The sequence below is a fragment of the Oenanthe melanoleuca genome, chromosome 1A, assembly GCF_029582105.1.
Source record: "Oenanthe melanoleuca isolate GR-GAL-2019-014 chromosome 1A, OMel1.0, whole genome shotgun sequence".
Lineage (NCBI taxonomy): Eukaryota > Metazoa > Chordata > Aves > Passeriformes > Muscicapidae > Oenanthe > Oenanthe melanoleuca.
In genome coordinates, this window is record NC_079334.1 from 68,187,172 (window position 1) to 68,208,003 (window position 20,832).

The 20,832-nt window shown below is 42.1% G+C and overlaps 1 protein-coding gene across 1 annotated transcript in view; it reads left to right on the forward strand.

The window, feature by feature from the left end:
• Positions 1 to 20,832, forward strand: part of NET1 (neuroepithelial cell transforming 1) — a 48,541-nt gene that overhangs the window by 276 nt on the left and 27,433 nt on the right. Inside the window, exon 2 of the mRNA XM_056482287.1 lies at positions 19,798 to 19,864. Coding sequence (XP_056338262.1) covers positions 19,798 to 19,864 — 67 coding nt within the window. The remainder of the gene's footprint in view (positions 1 to 19,797; positions 19,865 to 20,832) is intronic.

Below are 20,832 nucleotides of genomic sequence, written 5' to 3' on the forward strand. Positions count from 1 at the left end.
TTCCTTCGGCCTCCTTATTGCCGTGTGAAGGGAACCCCCAGGAATTTCCAGGGAATTCCCTCCCTTCCCCTCTCCTAAGGGGATTTCCTCTCCCGAGGGCTGTGGGAGAAAGCTTTGCCTTTCTGCCTCATGAGGTGGACGCTTCTTTCCTCAGAGTATAACAGCTTTCCCTGCCTGGCCGCTATTCAGGAGGGGGTTTGTAGCTGCTCTTATCACGGAATTTTAAAGGGCTGGAATGATCCTTAATTCTATTATCCCCAGCCTGGCCTTGGACACTTGCAGGGATCCCAGGAGCGGGGCAGGCACTGCATCATCTCCCTCTCTTGGGCATAAAATCAACCTCAGCACCTGCGCTGCCTTTATTCTGATTTTTAAACCCCAGCATGAGATGTCTGTTACTCTGAGATATGCAACTTAGGAGACTTTCCCTGAAAGAAATTTGTGAAATAATTCACCCTGAAGTTCAGCTCGTCTTATTTGTGTTGACCTCAAAATGTTACGTGGGTGTGTTTGGAATTTAAACAGATTTGACAGACCCAGATCAGCAGAGATTTGGGATTTTCTGTTGCCCTCAGTGTCAGGAAATCACTCCTCCAAGCATTCAGATAATGTGGAAACCTCTCATATCTGACAAAAGTGGCTTTAGTTATCTCAGCACTCAGAGTTTCTACCTCCAAATGCTGAGTTTGGATAGAAATTCATTCCTGGATGTGATCAGGGATCAACCTTTGCATCCCAGCTTGGCTTGGAGGGCTGAGAGATGCTCCTGCTTTTCCTCCAGCCTCGTTTTTCCATGGAAATGAGAGCGAGGAAGGTGAGTGGAGCATCCCTTGTTTTGAAACCTGGAAAAATTTCCCAGGGGCTGGAGTGAATGTTCTTAATTAGGTGATAAAAGCAAAGTAAACATTGATGAGCTTGGGTTTTACAAGCATTGTGTGAGTTCTGGTTGTGCAGAAGGGTTTAACAGGCTTTGGAAAAGAAATGTTTTCATAGAAACTCTCTTGAAAAATCAAACTGGAGCTCCTTAATTAGCACACTTTGTAAAGCAGAGCTTAATTGAAGGTTTTGGTAGGTTGGGATGGTCGAACATCCCTGGGTGAGGCTTGTTTGTGTGGGAGAGGCCAAGGAAATTGGGATAAAACTAGAGAGGAATGAATGCAGATCCATCTGGACACTCAGGGTGATGCCAGCTCAGCACCTCTGTGGTCTGGTGATGCAGATTAACTCAAGATGCTGCTGTTCCAGCCTTCTGTAGAATAATGAAAAAGTTTAACTGGGAGATCTCCAGCCCAACTTCAAATTTAGGTCAGCTTGGCATTGGCTGGGTGAGCTCTAAACCTCCATGGGCTGGGATTTTCTTACTTCTCCCAGCTTGATCACACTCACTGGGGGGAAATTCTCCTTGTATTTACAGGAAATTTTCTATGCTGCAGCATGTGCGTGTGGAAGGGTCTGTTTCTGGTTTTATCTTCTTTTTAGATTGTGTAGACAACACTTAAATTCCTTTTTTGCTTTTCCTTAAAAAAAATCCTTTTTTAGCCTTTCCATAAAAAAAATCCCTTTTTTTGCCTTTCCTTCAAAAATCCCTTTTTTTACCTTTCCCAGGCTCAGCCCCCTGCTCTCAATCCCTTTATTAATTCTGGGCATTTTTTGTGCTCCATTTGCTGTTTCTTGTACTGGGAAACCCAGAACTGCTCCTAGTATCCAGATGGGATCTCCCAAATCCCAACTGGCATCATTTGAGCTGTTTGCTTCCCCAGCCATGCTGCTGCAAACCACCAATAACAGAATTTAAATTGTTTAATCCTTGCAGCTGTTGGGGAAGTGGCAAACTAGGACAGAGTGACAGAGAGGTGTTTTTTTTAAAATTAAAAAAAAAACAATAGACCAAAATCTGGAAGCAGTTGGATTTTAAACTTTAGCCAAATGTGCAAAATTTGTGTTTTATGTTCAAGGCTCTGACTGGGATTTAAGCAGAGGCCTCCAGTCCCTCCTAAACTATAAATATATTTAATATCTGCACAACAAGTGAGCTCAGCCCCTGTTCACTGCCTCAAGCCGAGTGTGTGTGCACACATCCATGAAGGAGCTTTTGTCCCCAGCCCTGTAACCTGACCCCGAGTTTGCTGAAATCTCAATCCAGACACAACCAGAGCTCTGGGAACTTCTGGATTCCCTAAATCCAGCTAATTCCTAATTTATTCTTAGCCTTCAATTAGGGCTCCAACATTCCTGAGCAGTCTGGAATGTGCTGTTTCAGTGTGGGGTATTTTTAAAGTGTCCAATTTCACTCCTGCCACGCTGCTGGAGGATTCCTGATGCTCCCAAAAAAAAAAGAGGGAGGTGGGAAGGGACAGAGGATTTGGAGCAGTTTGTGGTGGCTAAAAAGGGAGGAGACAGTGACTTCACCCAGTTATGAGCAGGGAATGCTTGAGCTTGGGATGCTTTTCACATCTTCTCATTTTCTATTTATCTTTTTTTATTTCTTTTCCCCCCTGGCTATGCACCTGCAGCTCTTACATCAGGTTCAAAAGTGGGAGGTAAATACAAAGGGAGCTTTCCAGAGAAGAAAAAATTAAAAATTACTTTCCCAAGGAGACATTCTCTCTTTTTCCAGAATTTTTCCCAGCAGCACAGCAAGTGGATGAGCGTTTTTCTCTCAACCTTTCCTCCTCCTCCCCAATTCTAGCTGCAAGGAGATGATAAAAACTTGACAAAAACTTTTATCTGGGACAGATAAAACCCTATTTATTTGGAGATTTGTTTGTTTGCTCTCTAATCTTGTTCCAAACTTCCTGTTTTTTTTAATCTGAAGGTAAATCCAGGTGAAGCTTTCTGAGGGAACCCATGGAAATAAAGCTGAGGCCTCTCTCCTGTCCCCAAAGACACTTTGTCCTTTTTATTTTTTTTTATTTTATTTGTTTTTAATTTTTTTTATTTTTCCTGGAGAATGGCTCTGGAGCAGCTCCTTCCAGCTGGGAGAAGCTTTTTTCCCTTGGAAAACTGAGATTTTTTTTTTTTTCTCTCTCTCCAGAGCCAACCTGGAAACATCAACTCCAATGAGATTTTTCCCAATTAATTGGCTGATTTTGGACTAAAAGTGTTTTTATGAAAACACAAGATGGTGAAAGGTGAAAAAAATGCTCAGGGCTGGGAGAACCAGTTGCCAAAGGAACACAAAAGCTCAGAGTTTTGGGTTGGGTTTTTTCCCAAATTCTCAGTTTGGGGTCCCCAAAGCCTTCAGCCCCACTGAGGAGTTGCTTTAGTACCTGTTAAAAAAAAAAAAAAAAAAATCAAATTTTACCCTTCCACCTTTCCCTGTGGCTATGGGATTGCTGGATTAAGGGCTGAAAAAGGGAGAAATGTGGAATTTTTTGGTGGCACACTGATTAAATTTTTCAATTTTAATTCATCCCACTAAATTTTTAGTGTGATTTTTGGGGTTTTTTTGGCCATTTTAACTCTGATTTTCCTTGGATTTTTTCCCCATTCATTTTCCCTTGTTTTTTCCTCAAAAATCCCTGGAATATTGCAGGGTTTTGGGGCTGGTCTTGGGTGTTTCAGTGCAGCTTTCAGGAATTTTTGGGCCATTTTCAGTGCAATTTTTGGGAAATTCTTACATTTCTTAGGGAGTTTTTTAGATTTTTAGGCTGAATTTTTTCTGGGTTTTTCCTGATATTTTTCCCATAAATCCGTGGAATTTTGACAGGTTTGGGGTGTTTCAGTGCAGATGTCCAATGATTTTAGGACTTTTTGAGGGGAATTTTAATATAAAACAAAATCCATACAGGAATTTTGTCAGGGAGAGTTTTGTTTCTGGAGCAGCAGCAAGGAATTTATTAACTCATCCCCAGCACTGCCTTTAATGAAGCACTCAAGAGAGAGAGAGAGAGTCCTTCCTGAATTACATATTTCAAAAAAAGCTTTTAAAAACCTCCCTGATCACCTGCACAAGCTGCAATAAATTCAATTTGCTTTGATTTATTCCATTAAAAGCCAAAGTTTGTTGGCCACTGACCCAGCACTGCTGTGAGGCCCAAGTGCTTTTGATGCTGCTGCTTTTCTTGCCTTTCTTCTCCTTAATTGTGGCTTTTCTGCCTGCAATGTTTGTTTGCTCTTGATCTTGGCTGGGATTAAAGCTCAGTTCCAGCAGATTCTCCAGGGCTGCTGAAGATACAAACACTCACTTCTCCTTGCCATTATCACATCAAAGTTCACCCCAACTGGAAACTTTTGCTGCCCTGAAGAAGGTGCTGATTAAAATGCAGGAAATGTGCAACAGCTCCAATTCCATGTGGGATTTGTTGGTTTTTATTTGGTTTTTTTTTCCCAAAAGCACCTTGTGAGTGAGGAACAGAATAGTGAAGGTATAGAACATTTTATATCTTATTTGAATAGATATCAGCTATACTTGGTAATTTGTTATTGCTCAAATATCAGTGAACACTTGTCCAAATATCAGCCTTGAGTTTTAATTTTTCTATAGTAATTGTTTTAAAGAACTTAGCTTCTAAGTCTTTGTAATGCTGTCATTATAAATGATAAACAATTCCCAGGAGACCAGAGTATCCCAAGTTATGAATCCATTTTATGGCCTGAAATTACTTTATTGATACTTTAAGAATCATTCATTAAGAGAAAAAAAAAAAACAAAGTCAAATTAAGAGTTTTAGGTGTTTAAACCCCACTTGTGTCTTTTATTCCTTAGGCAAGAATTCCCCAATGTTCCAGCAACTGGGAAAGGGCTGGGAAAAAATGATCCCTAAAACTGAGTGGAATCATTCATTAAAAAAAAATAAAATTAATTCCTCACTTAAATCAAATTAAAACCTCACTTTTGTCCTTTGTGCCTTGGGCAAGAATTCCACAATATTCCAGCAACTGAGAGAGGGTTGGGAATAAATTATCCCTAAATCTGAGTGGATTTGGCTGTGATTTTGTGATGGTTTTTTCTGCCATAGAATAATGTTCAGTGCAACATTTTAAGGTGACTTTTCTCTTTCCCTTGAGTGCCAGGGTTTATTAAAATCCTGTTATTTTAATCCTATAAAATCCTGATTTTACTGGACACATTTCACAGCTTAGTGCAGAACTCTTGTACCTGATGTTTTCCTCCAAGGGACAAAGAAGGTGTGATCAGCTCTGGAAATTATTTCTGATTTTTCTTAGGATGTGTGAAATGTACAATTAATAAACCAAGCTGAAGGATCATTTCATGTCCTTTTGGTGGCCTCTGAACATGAAATTCTGGTGGAATCTCTTCTATTCCCAGTGCAATTTGGTGTTTTTCAATGCTTGGGAATGCTGGAAAAATGAATTTTCTCATAGGAAAGATGAGCTAAAGATAGGAGAATAAAAAACCAACCTGTCAGATTTTATTTTTAAACCATGCTGCAGCAGCAGGCAGTGATTAAAACCCAGGAAAACCTTTCAGCCCTCACCACCCCTCTGTGTAAATGTTGATTGTCTTAACACCAAGCTTTTAATTACTTTTCTGCTGATGAGAGACTTCTCATTATTGTCTTGTAAACCAGAAGTCAAGCTACACTTAGCAAATAATTATCTTCCCTCACAAATCATTATCCTCAACCTCCAGTTGTTTGTGCTGCTCTAATTAATATTTTCAGGGCAAGCTCATCTCAGGTGCTTTGCTGAATGAGAAGCCTCAAGAAGGGATTTAGGATGCCCAAAAAATAAGGAGAGGATCACCCCTGTAAAAATGGCCCTTGGTGATAAGGATGAGCCTTTCAGTGCTGCTTTAAATAAAAATAGTGAAATAAAACCCCATTTGTTGGTTGTGAAATAAAAACCCATTTTCTTCCCTGTTTTCCTTGTGAGGAGCTGCAGTAATTCTTAATAAAAATTGCTGAATTTATAAATCAAAAGCACTTGCAGCAGAGCTGGGTGTTGTTCTCCTGGTGTCTGAGGCAGGTTGTTAAAATCCTTGTTAAAATCTCTTGGAATTTGCTGTGGAAAAAGCTTTTAAAAAAATAAATATATATATTCCCATGTGCACAAGAGCTTTATGGACTGGGCCTTGCTGCTTTTAAAATCCTCATAATCCAGGATCCCAAATTTTGGGAATCATTCAAGTGAGAGAATATCTAGGGATGCTCCAAAGTGGGCTGGAGGGTACAGAAAATATCTATTAATAGGATTTATTTTATATATGGATTGCCAAGAAAGTATGCAGGAGTTTTCCTGACTTTAAATCAGGAATAAACCAGAGACAAAGCTTGGTTAAACCAAACACTGAGCTGAGTTTAGCTGGAGGGAAAGGCTCCATCTATCCCTGGTTTTGTTTATTTAATCCTCTCCTCAACTCCAGAAACAACAGCTCTGCACTGGATAAAAAGGAATTATGAAAATTGAGTGGGGACAGCACCTCAAATCATCAGGATCTCAGCTTCACAGTTACCTTGGCAATTAAAATTTTAAAATATTCCATCAGTCCCTGTTGTTTGCCCTCTTTGAAAAGGTTGAAACTCCCTGTGGATCAACACATAAAAATGGAAAATAACTTCTGGTAAACAAAGCTGAGCAAATTTCAGAGGGGTTGAGAAGTGGCAGCCTCCAAACCTTCTGTTCCTGGAGATGATTTCATGGAGGTTGGTTTGGCAGGCAGGGCAGGATTGTTGTTAACCTCTGGAATTGGGAGACAGCAAAGCCACAACCTGGAGTTGATGGAGAGAAACTGGGGAGAAATAAAAGTGGGAAGAGAGGAGGAGGAATTCTGCAGGATGCTGGGAAAAGGGTGGGATTGTGCAAAACTTGTGGGACAACTTCAGCTTCCACCTGGATGGTGCCATTTGGAAATAAATTTGGGAGCCAGAGGCTGGAAGTTCAGGAATGAGGGAGGAATCTTGGTAAAAAAATACAATTTAGATTTTAAAATGATAAATCTGGAGCCACCCCATTTTACAGACAATTTTTTATACTCAAAAGTTGCTGTCACTGTTTCATTTCCTGATTTGTGTTTCTTTTCTTGCTGAGGTTTTCCCAAAAAAAAAAAAAATTAAAATAGAGCTGAGATATAAAAGCAAATCCAGTGGAACTGATGGCAAAATTCACAATAATTTCTCTGATTTTACCAGAATATTCCCTGATTTTTCCCTAAACTTCTTTGTACAATGGATTAACTTCAAGTTCTTGGCAATTTGACTGTCATGGGATGTTCCCATTTTGGCTGATTTACAAGAATTTCCCCTCTGGATACTGGGAAAACTTCTCCCCTCTTTGACTTCCATCACTTCTTGCATTTTCTGGGTTTTTTTCCCCTTTTTCCTCTCTTTTCCTGTCAGTATTTTCCACTTTCATTTCTGTCTCTCTGCTCTGACCTGAGGGAACAGCAGGAAATTTGGGATCTGGGGAGCATCAAACCACAAAAATCCAAGGAAATTTTCAAAATACCCAAGAAAGGAAAGCAGAGATAAAGCAATAATACATGGAAATTAGAATTATTCCCAGAAATTATTGGGATAACAAAGGAATGGTCAGTTATTAAAAGGTCATTAAATTTAAGCTTTTCTATTCCCATTTTTTTACACAAATTCCTGGAAAGCAGCTGCAGTTTAATGGAATATTTACATGTGTAAATCCATTCCTTGTTCTAATTTTAATTTTTAATTGCAATTTTGCTTGGTTGGTTCAGCTGGAGAACTTCAACCCTTTTGGCTGTGAGAGATAAAAATAATTCCAGGGTTTCTCCACAGCTGGAATGGCAGGAAATCTCTTGGATTGTGGTGGTCCCACATTTCCACATCCTGGTGAGGAGGGAAACACCTCATTAAAGGTGCTGCCCTCATTGGAATTAATTGTTATTAATTATTTACCCAAACCTTCAGTGCAGCTGTGACTGGACAGGAAGGCAAGACTTGATCACAATAATTTTATTTTGGCTTCCTTTGAAGTGTGTCCAGAAATTCAACTGAGGTGAGGCTCTCCCAGTCATTTAAAGAGGAAAAAACTCCAATTATTCCAACCCTGACTCTCAGATGTTTGGATTAATCCCAGGTGGATAATGGGATTTTATTTTTCTCTTTCAGCAGCACCCTGTGCATGTCAAGGAATTCTCAAAAAAAAAGAAAAGAAAATATAAACCACATTTGATAAAATCAAACATTTACAGGTCCTGCCCCATTTGGGTGGTTCTCTGCTCCCAAAGAAAACTCAGACTAAACAACAAAACAAAGGCATGGAGCCAAAAATCTCTTTGGAATTGCAAATCCAGGTGGGCCCCACCTCGTGTGGAGGTGGAGGAACAACTCCAGCCCAAAGTTTCCTGCAGGTTTTAGCAGGCAATCCCAAGGACAAACAGCAGCAGCCTGGATTCCTGTGGAGCTGGGATGGGCTTGGAGCCTCTGATGTCTCTGAGCTCCTTCACAGAGGAAAAGAAAAACTTAAAAACCCCAAAAAAGCCTCGTGGAGATCCATCCTTGAGCGTGGGGAATGGAGGGGAGGTTTAATAGGGAAAAAATTCCTGAGTTATTCCAGAGCTTCCAAGGGTGGCATCCCATGATCCAAACAGCAGCTCCTGGGAGGCTGAGACAAGGCTCAGGCTTCTCCCTTTCCCCTCTGGTTGTTTTTTGTTTGTTTGTTTGTTTGTTTGGGGGGTTTTTTTGTTTTTTGGGGGTTTTTTTTATGTTTTTCCTGGAGCACTTTCTCCTTCCAGAGAATGAACCAAGGAACTTCTGGCTCAGACAGAGCTTTACAAAAATCCCTTTTTCATTCCCTTCCTTTCCCTCTAGGTGTCACCACTGCATTGGGAATCAGAGTTTTTCCTGTCAGTTCCAGCCACACTGTTGGAATTTCACTCCTGCTTTGAGTGAAATATTTCCAATAATTGACCAGTTGGGATTGATTTCATTTTACCAAGCAAAGCTGAAAGGAAATAATTCCTTAATACTTCAAGGTGATTTTTCCCCCCTTTTCCTGTACTGAATTAATATTTATGGAATCACAGAATGATTTGGGTTGGAAAATCCCAAAGGATTTTAAGGACCTTAAATCTCACTGCACCCTTTACCATGGGCAGGGACAAGCTGAGCTTACTCCAACCTGGTTTTAAATATCCTTAAATTTAAAATATCCCCTTCCTGAACCTTTGCAACTCCAAGGTCACCTGGGAAGGGAAAAAAAAAACCAAAAAGAAGCAGGTGAAGGTGTCCAGGATCTGTGAGCACGTGGGTGGGCTGGGAGTGTTCCTCACCTGTGTCCTCACTTAAAAGCTCTTGAGCAAAATTGTCTGGGTGGTTTGTGAGAGCCCCAAATCTGTTGATCCCCAGCATCAGAGAGACCACAAAAGTTGATTGCATAAAGGTGCAATTAAACTGATTTTTCCCTCCCACACACCCAGCAAACTCAGACTTTGGAACTGCTCCATGTCTGGCTCAGGGAGAAGGATCAGTTTAAACTGAGCTTTAAAGAGGTTTTCCAGTCAATCCAAGTTTAAACCTCTACACATGAGGTTTTCCAGTGAATCTCAGTGATTTCAATCCTAGGGTGGATTTTTTTGTTTTTTTAATTCCAGTTGTGTTCATGGGTCCCTTAAACTCCTCCTGTGGGTGTCCCTGCCCATGGAATTGGAGGAATTTTTAAAGATCCCTTCCAAGCCCAAGCAGTTTTATTCTGAACTGCTTGAGAAATATTACCCAGAGCACTAGGAAACATTAATGAATTAATTAATTAATGACCTGCACTCAGATTCCTTCACAATAACCTTGCTGCTTGTTCCATTGGACTTTGCACAGTGATCCTGGCAGCAGCTGCCTTGGATAATGCTGAATTCCTTGGATAATGCTGAATTCCTTGGATATTGCTGAATTCCTAAAACCCTCTCAAGCTTTTAGCTGATTAATTTGGATTTTTTTGGTAATTATCTCCTTGTTGCTCTGTCACTCATCCACATCAGGGGGCAGCTCTGAGCTCGTTCTGCAACCTAAACCCGTTTTCTTTGTGTGATTGTGAATAATTTTTAAAACAGACAGATTCATTTTCCTACTCACTGTCCAGGAATGTTCTCCTGAACGTGAGGAACCACTGGTTGAGCTGAGGGAGATTTAATAATGCTTTTCCTGTGGCCATGTCTAGCACACTTTCTCCTCTTTTAAAACAAAAAAAAAAAAAAAATCTGCTTTTTCCCCCTGCACTGGGAGATTTATTTTGTGTGTGGGTGGTTGGTTTGTTTGTTGTAAGAACTGGAAATTACTGTAAGGCTTTAATAAAACTTCTTTATTACTCTCTGATTAAAACTTGCAAATAAACTTCAGGTGTATTTATATTTCTCCCATGGAAAGAGATGAGAGAGGCTCTGAACTCTCCTTTTCTCCTCGTGTTTTCTGCCTTGGCCCCTGAGCTGCTTTTCCCTGCCAGGCTCCATAAAATTCTCCCTGGAGGCATCAGTTCCTTGTCTGCTGCAGTAACTGCATTTTCCTGCTTTTCTTAATCCTTCACTCTTGTTTTGTCTGAGTTTCAAGGTCTTTTTTTTTTTTTTTTTTCCTTTGTCCTTTATCTTCTCCTGCCTCCAAAACCTTCACGGACAGACAACCAAATAATATCCAAGATTTTCATCCCCACAAGGAGATTTTGAGTCAAACCTGATCCCTGTCACCATCTATATCTAGATTAGGAGAAAAGATGGAATCTCAAACTGGAAAATTCATCCAGGACTTTCTAAATCTTTAGAAAAAAAAAATATTTTCATCCCCACAAGGAGAATTTGAGTCTGACCTGATCCCTACCTCCATCCATGTGCACATTGGCCAGATTAGGAGCAAGGAAGGGATCTCAAGATGGAAAATTCATTCAGGACTTTCCAAATCTTTGGGAGAAAAAAAATTTCATCCCCACAAGGAGAATTTAGTCTCACCTAATCACTACCTCCATCCATGTGCAAACTGGCCAAATTAGGAGCAGGGAAAGGATCTCAGGCTGGAAAATTCATCCAGGACTTTCCAAATCATTGCAGAGCTGATTTTCCTCTCTTGTTTTCCCATCAGGAAGGAGAGGAAGGTCACAGGAAAATCAGGGGGTATCCAAACACACACAGGGAGGGCTGAGAAAAAATTATTTTTGCTTTTATTTTGGGGTTCTGTGAGAGCAGGTTTAGCTCAGACACAGATCCCAACACCTTTCCCAAAGTTCAAGGCTGAAATGCTGCAGGAGAAGGGAATCCAGGAATCTCCAAACTGCTGGAGCAGAGAGGGAGGTGGTTCAAGGTTAAAACAGCCTGAAGAAAGGGAATTTATCTTGCCTGAGCACAATGAAAGTGCTTGAAATGAATTAAACCAAACAGGGCAAAGGACTCTCCTGGCTGTGTCACCTGAGCCAGGTCCCTGCCTATCAGCTGCAAATTCACTTTTGTTTACTTTTTTTTTTTAATTTGGCAAGAGCAGGATGAAAGGGACTGTGCCTGGAAAAGTAAAAGCCTTAAACAAACTCTTTTGTCAGAGCAAAGTCCACCTTCAGCTCCTTGTAATGTTTAAATATTTCAAATATGAAGTCACTCTTTGCTGCTTTACCAGCCTGCTTCTCTTCCATTTTCCCCTGAAATTGTACAGACATTACAATCCCCAGCTCCACCCTGCAGCCATTTCCTGCCTCCCTTCTCTTTTCTCATTATTCTTTTGCTCCTTTCAGCTCCGTTTTCTCCTCCAGGATTCCCAGACTGTTCTCCTGCCCAAATCTACCCCTGGCCCCGTTTCTTTTTTTTTGTCCCTCGGGATAAATGTTAATCCCCCTCAGCAATGCAGGGCAGCTTTTTATAGCCCTGCTGATGCCAGCGAGGTGAATTTCCCCCTCTGCTCCAGGTGCTGTTCCCAAAACGATCTGGGTGCTAAACAGGACCAGGCTGATGTTTGAGAGGCTCCTTTTTCTTTCACTCCACCACTTTTGGAGTTTTCAGCCTTACCTGACAAATTTATCCACTGTATCCCCTTCTCCAGTCTCATCCTGATGCCACCAGGATAATTTTTGGCAGGAATCTTGCAGCTCAGTTGTTTCTTTGGAGTGTTCTCACCACAGAAAAAAAAAAAAAAAAAAAAAAGGGATTTGACCTCCCCCACCTCAGTCCCACTGAATTTTATGGCTTCTGCAGAACTGGAAAAATGCTGCCTTGGATAATTTTAAATCTAAGCTAAAAAAGGGGGGATTTGTGTCTGTCAGCACTCAGTGTGTGTTTTCCTGTGGGTTCTCTTGTGATAACTCCTGATATTTATTGGATCAAGCTCAGTTCCCACAAGAACTCAAAATAGTTGTCTGGATTTGCAGCAGCCTGGTCCTGCTTGGCTCCCAGGGCTTCTGGGCACTTGGAATTCCTCTGGCCAGACCCCTCTCCCCAGGGATTGCTCAAAATAGGGAGCACAGGGGAAGGGGCTCACGGGGGTGACACTTGGGGATGTTCAAATCCCACTGATTCCAGCTGAAATGTCTGGAAATGGTCAAAAATGAAACATTCTCATGGAGCCCTCGAGAGGCTGAATTTGTGGGAATGAAGAAAAGTCAGGTAAAGTGAATATGGAAGGGGCAGTGGTTCATGAAAGCATCCATAAAAACTCCATGAAAATTCCTTTTCTCCCAATCCACTCTCTATGGGACACTGCTCTCCTGGAGGGATTTCTGTTTCCAGCTTTCCTAACATCTTTGCATCGAGAAATCTGCTTTTATTTTGAATTTATTTCTGATTTTCCTTGTACTGCTGGTGGTTTTTCTAGACCACAAAACTCCCTCCTGACCTTGGGACTAAAATTGCTGAAGAACTATTTTGAGTAATCTTTAGTCAGGCTTTATTCTAAGCCTTTCCAAGTACCTGCTATCAATGTCCAGCTAGGATGACACAAGCAAGTGAGGCAAAAATGGATTTATGAACGTTATGTCTAGAAATTTCAGGATTGATTTCACCTAAAAGCCAAATCTGAGCCTCAGCCAGGGTTCCTTTACAGCCCCTGCAGCACCAGAGGCGCCTCAGGGCAGCTTCAGATGCCTGGCTGGAGGTGTCACCATCCTGCAGGAGTGACAGCAGAGTGACAGGAGGGCCTGGGCAGCTGCTGCCAGCCAGGGGGGACAGATGAGATCAGCCCAGCCTGGAGAAGGGGAGCTGAGCTCTGGCATGTGCTCATGTCCATGGAGTTTTATTTCTGTGCTGGGTTTAATGAGCAAGATTAGCCCCAAGCTCCTCGTTCAGGGCTGATTGACAAGGGCCTGGTGCTCCCAGATTTGTGCTGTGGGAGATTTTGGGATCCTGGCTCTGCTCCTGCAGAACCCAAATTTGGGCTTTGGGAATTGGGGGATCCTGGGCTCTGCATCTCCTGCTCCTGCAGCACCCAGATTTGTGCCTTAGGAGATTTTGGGATGCTGGGCTCTGCTCCTGCAGCGCCCAAATTTGTGTCTTGGGAACTTCTGGCATCCTGGGCTCTGCTCATGCAGCACCCAAATTTGTATTTTGGGAGCTTTTGGGCCCCAGCTTTGGGAGATTTTGGGATCCTGAGCTCTGCATCTCCTGGGCCAGGGTTGCTCCAGCAACACCCAGATTTGTAGTTTGGGAGATTTTTGGATCCTGGGCTCTGTTAATGCAGCACCCAGACTTGTGCTTTGGGAACTTCTATGATCAGCTTTGGGAGATTTTGGGATCCTGGGTTCTGCATCTCCCAGGCCAGGGCTGCTCCTGCAGCACCTAAATTTGTGCTTTGGGAACTTCTGTGATCAGCTTTGGGAGATTTTGGGATCCTGAACTCTGCATCTCCTGGGCCAGGGCTGTTCCTGCAGCAGAGACAGACCCTGCATGGCTGCTGAGGAGCAAAATATTTTGGCAGCAGCTGCATCACTTCTTCCCCAGCCCTCCCCTCCTCCTCCTGCTCATGTTTGCATCACAGCCCTGGAAAGGAGAGCACAGAGCTCCTGGAGTGGGCAGATCCTTGGAATGTGCTTACTCACAGAGCAGATGATGCTCCTTCCCTCAGCAGCTTTCATTTTTCTCTCATTCAAGGAGAAAGTTTTCCTCTTTCCAGTGATGGATTATTGCCACAATCCTCTCTCTGCTTGGGGGATGGAGTTCTCTGCCTGTGTGGGGAGTTTATTCCATATTCCAAAAAAAGCCAGGGGTGGAGGTGGATGTCTGGGGAGGGGAGAGCTGGGGGTGCTCTGAGGCATCAGTGGCTTCAGGAGGTTCATGGTTGTTGTGATAGGTACAAATTAAAGGGGAAATTCAGGTTGAAAATCAGGTTTAATATCAATTCTTTACTGTGAGGGTGATGAGATCCTGAAACTGAGGTTGTGGCTGGCTTTGAATCCCTGAAGTGTTAAAAAAAAAAGTGGGAGAAGAGAAGGCTCCAGGGAAACCTTGGAGCTGCTTCCAGGGCCTGGAGGGGCTCCAGGAGAGCTGGAGAGGGACTGGGACAAGGGATGGAGGGACAGGACACAGGGAATTGGGAAAGGGGAGATTGGGGAAAGAATTCCTGGCTGGGCTGGAATTGCCAGAGAATCCCTGAATCCCTGCAATGTCCAAGGAAAGGTTGGACATTGGGGCTTGGAGCACCTGGGACAGTGGAATTATCCCAAAGTCACCCCAGAATTATCCCAGAGTTACCCCAGAATTATCCCAGAGTTATCCCAGCTCCACAATTCCACATGGAACCTCTGCTGCTGCCAGTGCCAATGTTTGTGGAGCTGGGTCATCAATGAATTCCCTGGAATAACAATCCCACAGGGATTAAAGACCTTTGTGAGCTGCTTCATGTCACTGCTGAGCTGCACTGCATTAACTGAAACACAGACATTGGAACAACCTGGACAGCTGGAAAGGGAGTGGGATGGGGAAAAGAGGAGCCTGGAGTGTCCTTTTTGTCATTATTGGGTTTTGGAAAAGAGGAGCCTGGAGTGTCCTTTTTTCCATTTTTGAGATGGGGAAAAGAGAAGCTTGGAGTGTTCTTTTTTCCACTTTTGGGATGGGGAAAAGAGAAACCTTGGAATTTTCTTTTTTTCTACTCTTAGGAAGAGGAAAAGAGGAGCTGGAGTGTCCTTTTTTCCACTTTTGGGATGGGGAAAAGAGGAGGAAAAGAAGAGCCTGGAGTGTCCTTTTTATCATTATTGGGATGGGGAAAAGAGGAGCCTGGAGTGTCCCCCTGCAAAGATCTTTTTCCCCTCTGGAAATCCCTGCCTGTCAACCCTAACTTTGGATTTCCTTGGAGCAGAGCAGGAGGGAAGTGTGAATGCAAAGTGGGAGGAAAAATGTTTGGCTCAGAAGGGAAATGTGTGGTGGGGAGATGTCCCTGAACCCTGTGCTGGCAGTGGGAGCCCGTGCATGGGGAGGGCAGGAGGGTGATTATTCTGGGATATCAGTGCTTGTTTAATCTCTTTAGGGTTTATCTCCAGTTCAGGGATTGCTGCTGGGATATTCCAAACCCTCCTGCTTGGAAAATGGTTGTGCTGAATCCCATAAAAATCCCATAAAAGTGTTCCCTCTGGAGTTCCATCCTGCCCAGAGCTTCCTTTGAGAGTGCCAAGAGAAAAGAACAGAATTATGGCAATTCCACAAAAGTACAGGGAGTTCTCAGCACTGCTCAGTCCCATCCCTGATCAGCTCCTACTGGAATTCCTAAATTGGAATTACCCTGCAAATTATTGCACTTTTCAAACCACCCAGCATTCCTATTTAATCCTAATTGCTCCCTATTTAATTAGGATCCCACTTGAATCCAGCCTACACCATTTTTCTATTCAATACAATTAAAATATTGAATTATTCTGTCTTGCTTTGAGATATTTCAAACCTCTGTCAACAGCAAAGCTTTTCCCCTGGAGCTTTGCAAGATAAGGAACCCTGATAAGCCCAGCCTAAGTGCCCTGAGTCAGGCTTTGTTTGCTCACAGCTTGGGAGGCCTTTTCCAGCAGCCAAAGCCTCTGGATATTGTGGAAATATCAACTTTAACAAGTTGAAAATAATTTTTTTTTTCCCTGCAGACAAGCTTTAAATTAAAATTCAAAAATTCTTTGTGGAGCTTTCTTGTTCTTATCATTCCAAGCAGTATTAAGTGATTGTTTGGGGAAAAAACATCCTAATTTTAATCTATTCCTGTTGCTGTTCACCATCTTAAAACTGGTTTATATTTAAGAACATCTTGCTCTGAAAACACCAAAAAAAAAAAAAAAAAAAAAGAAAGAAAAGGAGGTTGGAAATCAGAGGGGAAGGAAACACAAAATTGCTGCCCAGCCTGAAGAATTTATTTTGGAACTTCCAAAAAATTCAGAGTCCTGCCAGATCAAAGCATTTCTGCAGTTTCCTGGAAAAGTCATCAAAAAGAAGGGAAAAAAAAAGGGAGAGGCAGAATGATGCTGACTGGGCAGTGCTGATTTACAGGAAAAAGGCAGAAAAATGACATTAATGGGAATTTGCTCTGCTGTGCCTCACCCTCTGACTGACGGAAGCTCTTTGTGGCTTCTTCTGCATTCTTGCTGACCCCAAAATCTCATTTATGGCTTTTTTCCCCCTTTCTTTTCTTAAAACCAAACAGCAAAAATCAAGATATAAAAAAAATAAAATAAACCCAGCCTGTACCTGGTGAGCACAAGCAATGAAAAGATTACGAACAACGTCAGGCTCGATAGAAAAATTTGCTTTTTTTTGACAAATAGCTTTAAGATTTAGGGGTGTTTTTGCAGCACTGTTGAACTTCTCTCTGAAGGTAAATCATCAACCTGGCAGTGAAATTGCCAGGACAAATTTGGCCAAGGGCTGAGTGCTTCCATAGGATCCTGGCAGGAGGATCCTGCTGTTTATCCAAGGAAGGTGGGGAACAATGAGAGTTTCCTGCTCTGCTCTCAAAGAGAAACAATCGAGCTGCCCACTCTCCCTTATCAATTCCTTATCTATTAATTACCCAAACTTCCTCTATTAACCTTATTGGGGCCACATCTCCTCCTCTGCTATGTTGCCAAACGGGTTTTGCCTTCAGGGCTTCTCTCTGACTTGGAAATCCAACTGGAATTCTCTCTTTTAAGGTTAAAAATGTTCCCTATGGATCGTCAACATGGCAATCTCTATTTGAACAGCAAGATTTTCTCTTGGCAGTGTCATCATTTACTGGGAAAAAAGCCTGGAACATTTCATTTCTTGAAGCAAACAGAGGGTACCAAAACAGAAATGTTTGTTCTTTTCTGGACAAGGTTGCCCTGAGTTTGGAGGGATTTGTTTTGCCTCGACATTTTACATCTCCAAACTTTATTTTTGTGCCTTCCCATAACCCTGAACTCCTTAATCACTCTGAGGTATGAATCAGCCTGCCCTAATTAACCCTTTCTGCTCCTGCTGAGACAAGGAGAGAGTCTGGCTGCTCCTGCTGCCTCAAACACAGAAATTCTGCACAAAATCCTCAAGGATATTTTCCTGGGATGTGACCCCACACAACCTGAGCCTGTCTGGGTGACAGTGACAGAGCAGCCATGTCCCTCCCAGTAAACAGAGCCATGAACTCCAACTGGCACCAGCTGGACACTTTATTTTGCTTTCCTCAGATCTTAAAATATTCCAGCCAGGCCACTCTGAGCTTGCTTCAATCCATCATGGAGTGTTTGTGTTTTGAGCACTGCTCAGCTCTGCTTCTGCTCACGTTGATTTGTGGAGGGAAAACTTGGATGGTTCCAGGTCAGCATCCATGACCTTTGCCTCACCTGGGCTGGATTCAGACCCGTGCCAGGGATCCCCCTGAGCAGCCCTGAGTCAGCCCTGAGCAGGGAGCCAGGAATCCACAGGAATCCACCTGGGGCCAGGCAGGTGACTCAGCTGGGGCTGGGAAAGGCTGCAGGGAGACAAAACCAGCCCAGGGCTGCTGCCACTGCTCTGGGCTGGAATGGGACCTCATCACCATCATCACCATCATCATCACCATCATCATCATCATCATCATCATCATCATCATGGACATCATTTCTGCTTCGCTCTCTTCTCATCTGACTCCTCTAATTAGAAGAGGAATCATGGAATGGTTTGGGTGGGAAAAGACCTCAAAGCTCATCCAGTTCCCACCCCATGGCAGGGACACCTCCTGCTATCCCAGATTGCACCAACCCCAGTGTCCTGGGACATCCCAGGGATCCAGGGATTTCTGACAATTCCATTCCAGCCAGGAATTCCTTCCCAATCTCCCCTTTCCCAATTCCCTGCGTCCTGTCCCTCCATCCCTTGTCCCCAGTCCCTCTCCAGCTCTCCTGGAGCCTTTTCCAGGTGAACATTCCCAATTTTCCAGCCTTCCCTCCCAGCAGAGCTGCTCCAACCCTCTGCTCATCCTGGTGCTCCCTAAATGAAGAGGAGGAAAGAGCAGCAGGTCTGGACCAGGCTCTGGTCTAGCAGAAAACTTTGGAGTTTAAGGAATGAAGGGAAGTTTTAATTTTCAATATTCCCCACTTCTCCTGGGAATTATTAACTGCATTTCCCCCTCAGAGTGACCAAGGGACAAAGTTCTGATGCTGGAGTTTGAGGGGGAGAAATTTCTTTCCAGCTCATGTGGATAACTGGAAAACCAAAGTTTCCTGTAAGGAGTTTTGAACCTCTTCCCTCCAACAAAAAAATGCTGCAATTCCCAAATTAATTCCTCTCATGATCATTCCTCCTGTTTTTTTTTCATGGTTCTATCATCCTGATATTGATGATTGGGAGTTTCTTTGAGTGGTTTTCCAGCCTTCTGTGGCTTCCAGGCCATGATCTGGGTGCTGCTGGGCTGGAAATGAAGATTCCTGGGATATTCTTCATCCCAAAACTACAAATTCCTGCCTTTCTGGAGGCTCCATCCATTCTGCCTTTGGACACAGTTTGCAGGCCATTAATTATATTCATTTTTCAATCTCTAGTCAAGGAAGGTTTAATCAAACTCCTTGATTACCTCAGGTGAAATGTTGGGATTTTTCCTGAAAAAAAAATAAAATCCTGCTCTATTTGAAACGTCAGAGAAATCCCATTCCGAGATTTTCAGACACATTCCTGCCCCAGAATTTGGGAATGAATCCCTGAAATTCAGAGGATTTGCAGCCTTCTGTTATTCCCTGTTTTTCCATAATCCTGTGGAATTTCAGGATGAAGAAGATGAGAAGATGCCAGACAGCAAAAGGGAAAATCTCCCCCCACAAAAAAAAGCAGAAAAAAAATTGTGTGATCTATTTGGAACTAAAAACCCATAAGAGACACAAACCCTTCCATCCTCTGGCCAGAAGAAACTGTAAAAAGTAAAAAGTTCTGGCTGGAAAAAATTCCTTAAATCCAGCAGAGGGTGAAAGTTGGGAGTGGAATTTGTTTGCTCAGGTGGGGCTGGTTCAATAAATGGCTCAGCTTTGTTCAAAATTGGGATTACAAAGGGCCCTTTGTGTGTGCCTCAAATTAAAATTAAATCAAAATTATGATTATTTTTTTCTTTTTGCTGTTGTATCTTCTTTTTTTATTTTTATTTTTTTTAATTTGGGATCAGAAAGAGCTTTTCCTGCAATTCCCATTGGGAAGTTTTACACAGATCCCCCTTTTTATTGTAGAAAATCAGAATTTTCAATCCAAAATTGCAAATTTGGCTGGAGAATGCTGGTAATCCTTTGGCTTCCTCCTTCCCAAAAAAATTCCAGCATTCCTTGTTTTGGCTGTGGTGGGAGGTGTGGAAAACATGGAATTTATCAATTCTGCAGCAGCCTAAGAAAATAAATAAATAAATAAATAAACAGAATAATAATAATGTTAATAATAACAACATAATATTAATATTAATAATAATAATAATAATAATAATAATAATAATAATAATAATAAAAAATTTTTTCTGCTCACAGGTACCCTCTGAGACGAGGCAGCTCCTTCACATTCCTGACTCCAGGCCCACACTGGGATTTTACCCTGGTGAGTGGAACAGCTGGAAAATCAGGAATCCAGATGTGAAGAAAAATCAGGAATCCAGAGGTGAAGGAAAATCAGAATCCAGAGGTGAAAACCCCTCTGGAAAAGAAGGAAAAAACAACATTTTCCTTTAATAATTCCTGAGTTTTCCCTGCTTTTTGCACTCAGGGATTCAGGAAATTCTGGACACTTTTCCTTGCTGAATTCCTGATTTTTCTGATGTGTTTTAGCCTTGGCAAAGTGGGGAAATAAAATGTTGGTTTTTTATTCATTAAATGCAAAAAAATCTGGATTTTATTGGTGTGGAGAAGCTCCTCAGAGGAATTTATTGATCTTTTTGTTAAGTCTCTTTTTTCCATCCTTTATTTTCCAAGCTCTGGAGCAGGTAGGGAAAGATTTCCCTCTGGAATTTCCCTTTGGAATTTTCTGTCCTTCAAGCACTGAGGGTTTTAAGGAATTCCAGTTCCATCCTAAAGCTCATTCCCATGATTTGCTAATCCCATCCTCAAACCTGGAAAATTTCCTTTTCCAAACCCAACCCCTGGAATTTTGGGATGAGCTGATCCAGCTGCTAACAAAACCAAAACCACAAATTCTTGGAAATTTGAATTTTGCTGAGTTTTAGGAACTTTCAGCTCCATTAAACCTAGATTTTTAATTATTATACAGCCTTAAAATTATTCTTTTAAACCTGAAAATTCTGTGATCTAACAACACAATTTTTTTTATTCCTATGCCAGTGCCAAAAAATCCTCTTTTCATGTTTGGCCAAAAGGCTAGAAAATGAAAGAAGAAATCAGACTTAAGCCAGAATTTTCCATGCCAAAGTGAGATGGATTTTTAAGGAATGATCAGTGTTTGTTCTAAATAATTCTGAGAAAACATTCAATCAGTTTGGGTTTAAACATCCTCTGACTGGAATCAAAATTCCTCATGGAATATTTTCCTTTATTCCCTTGCATTTTTGAGGA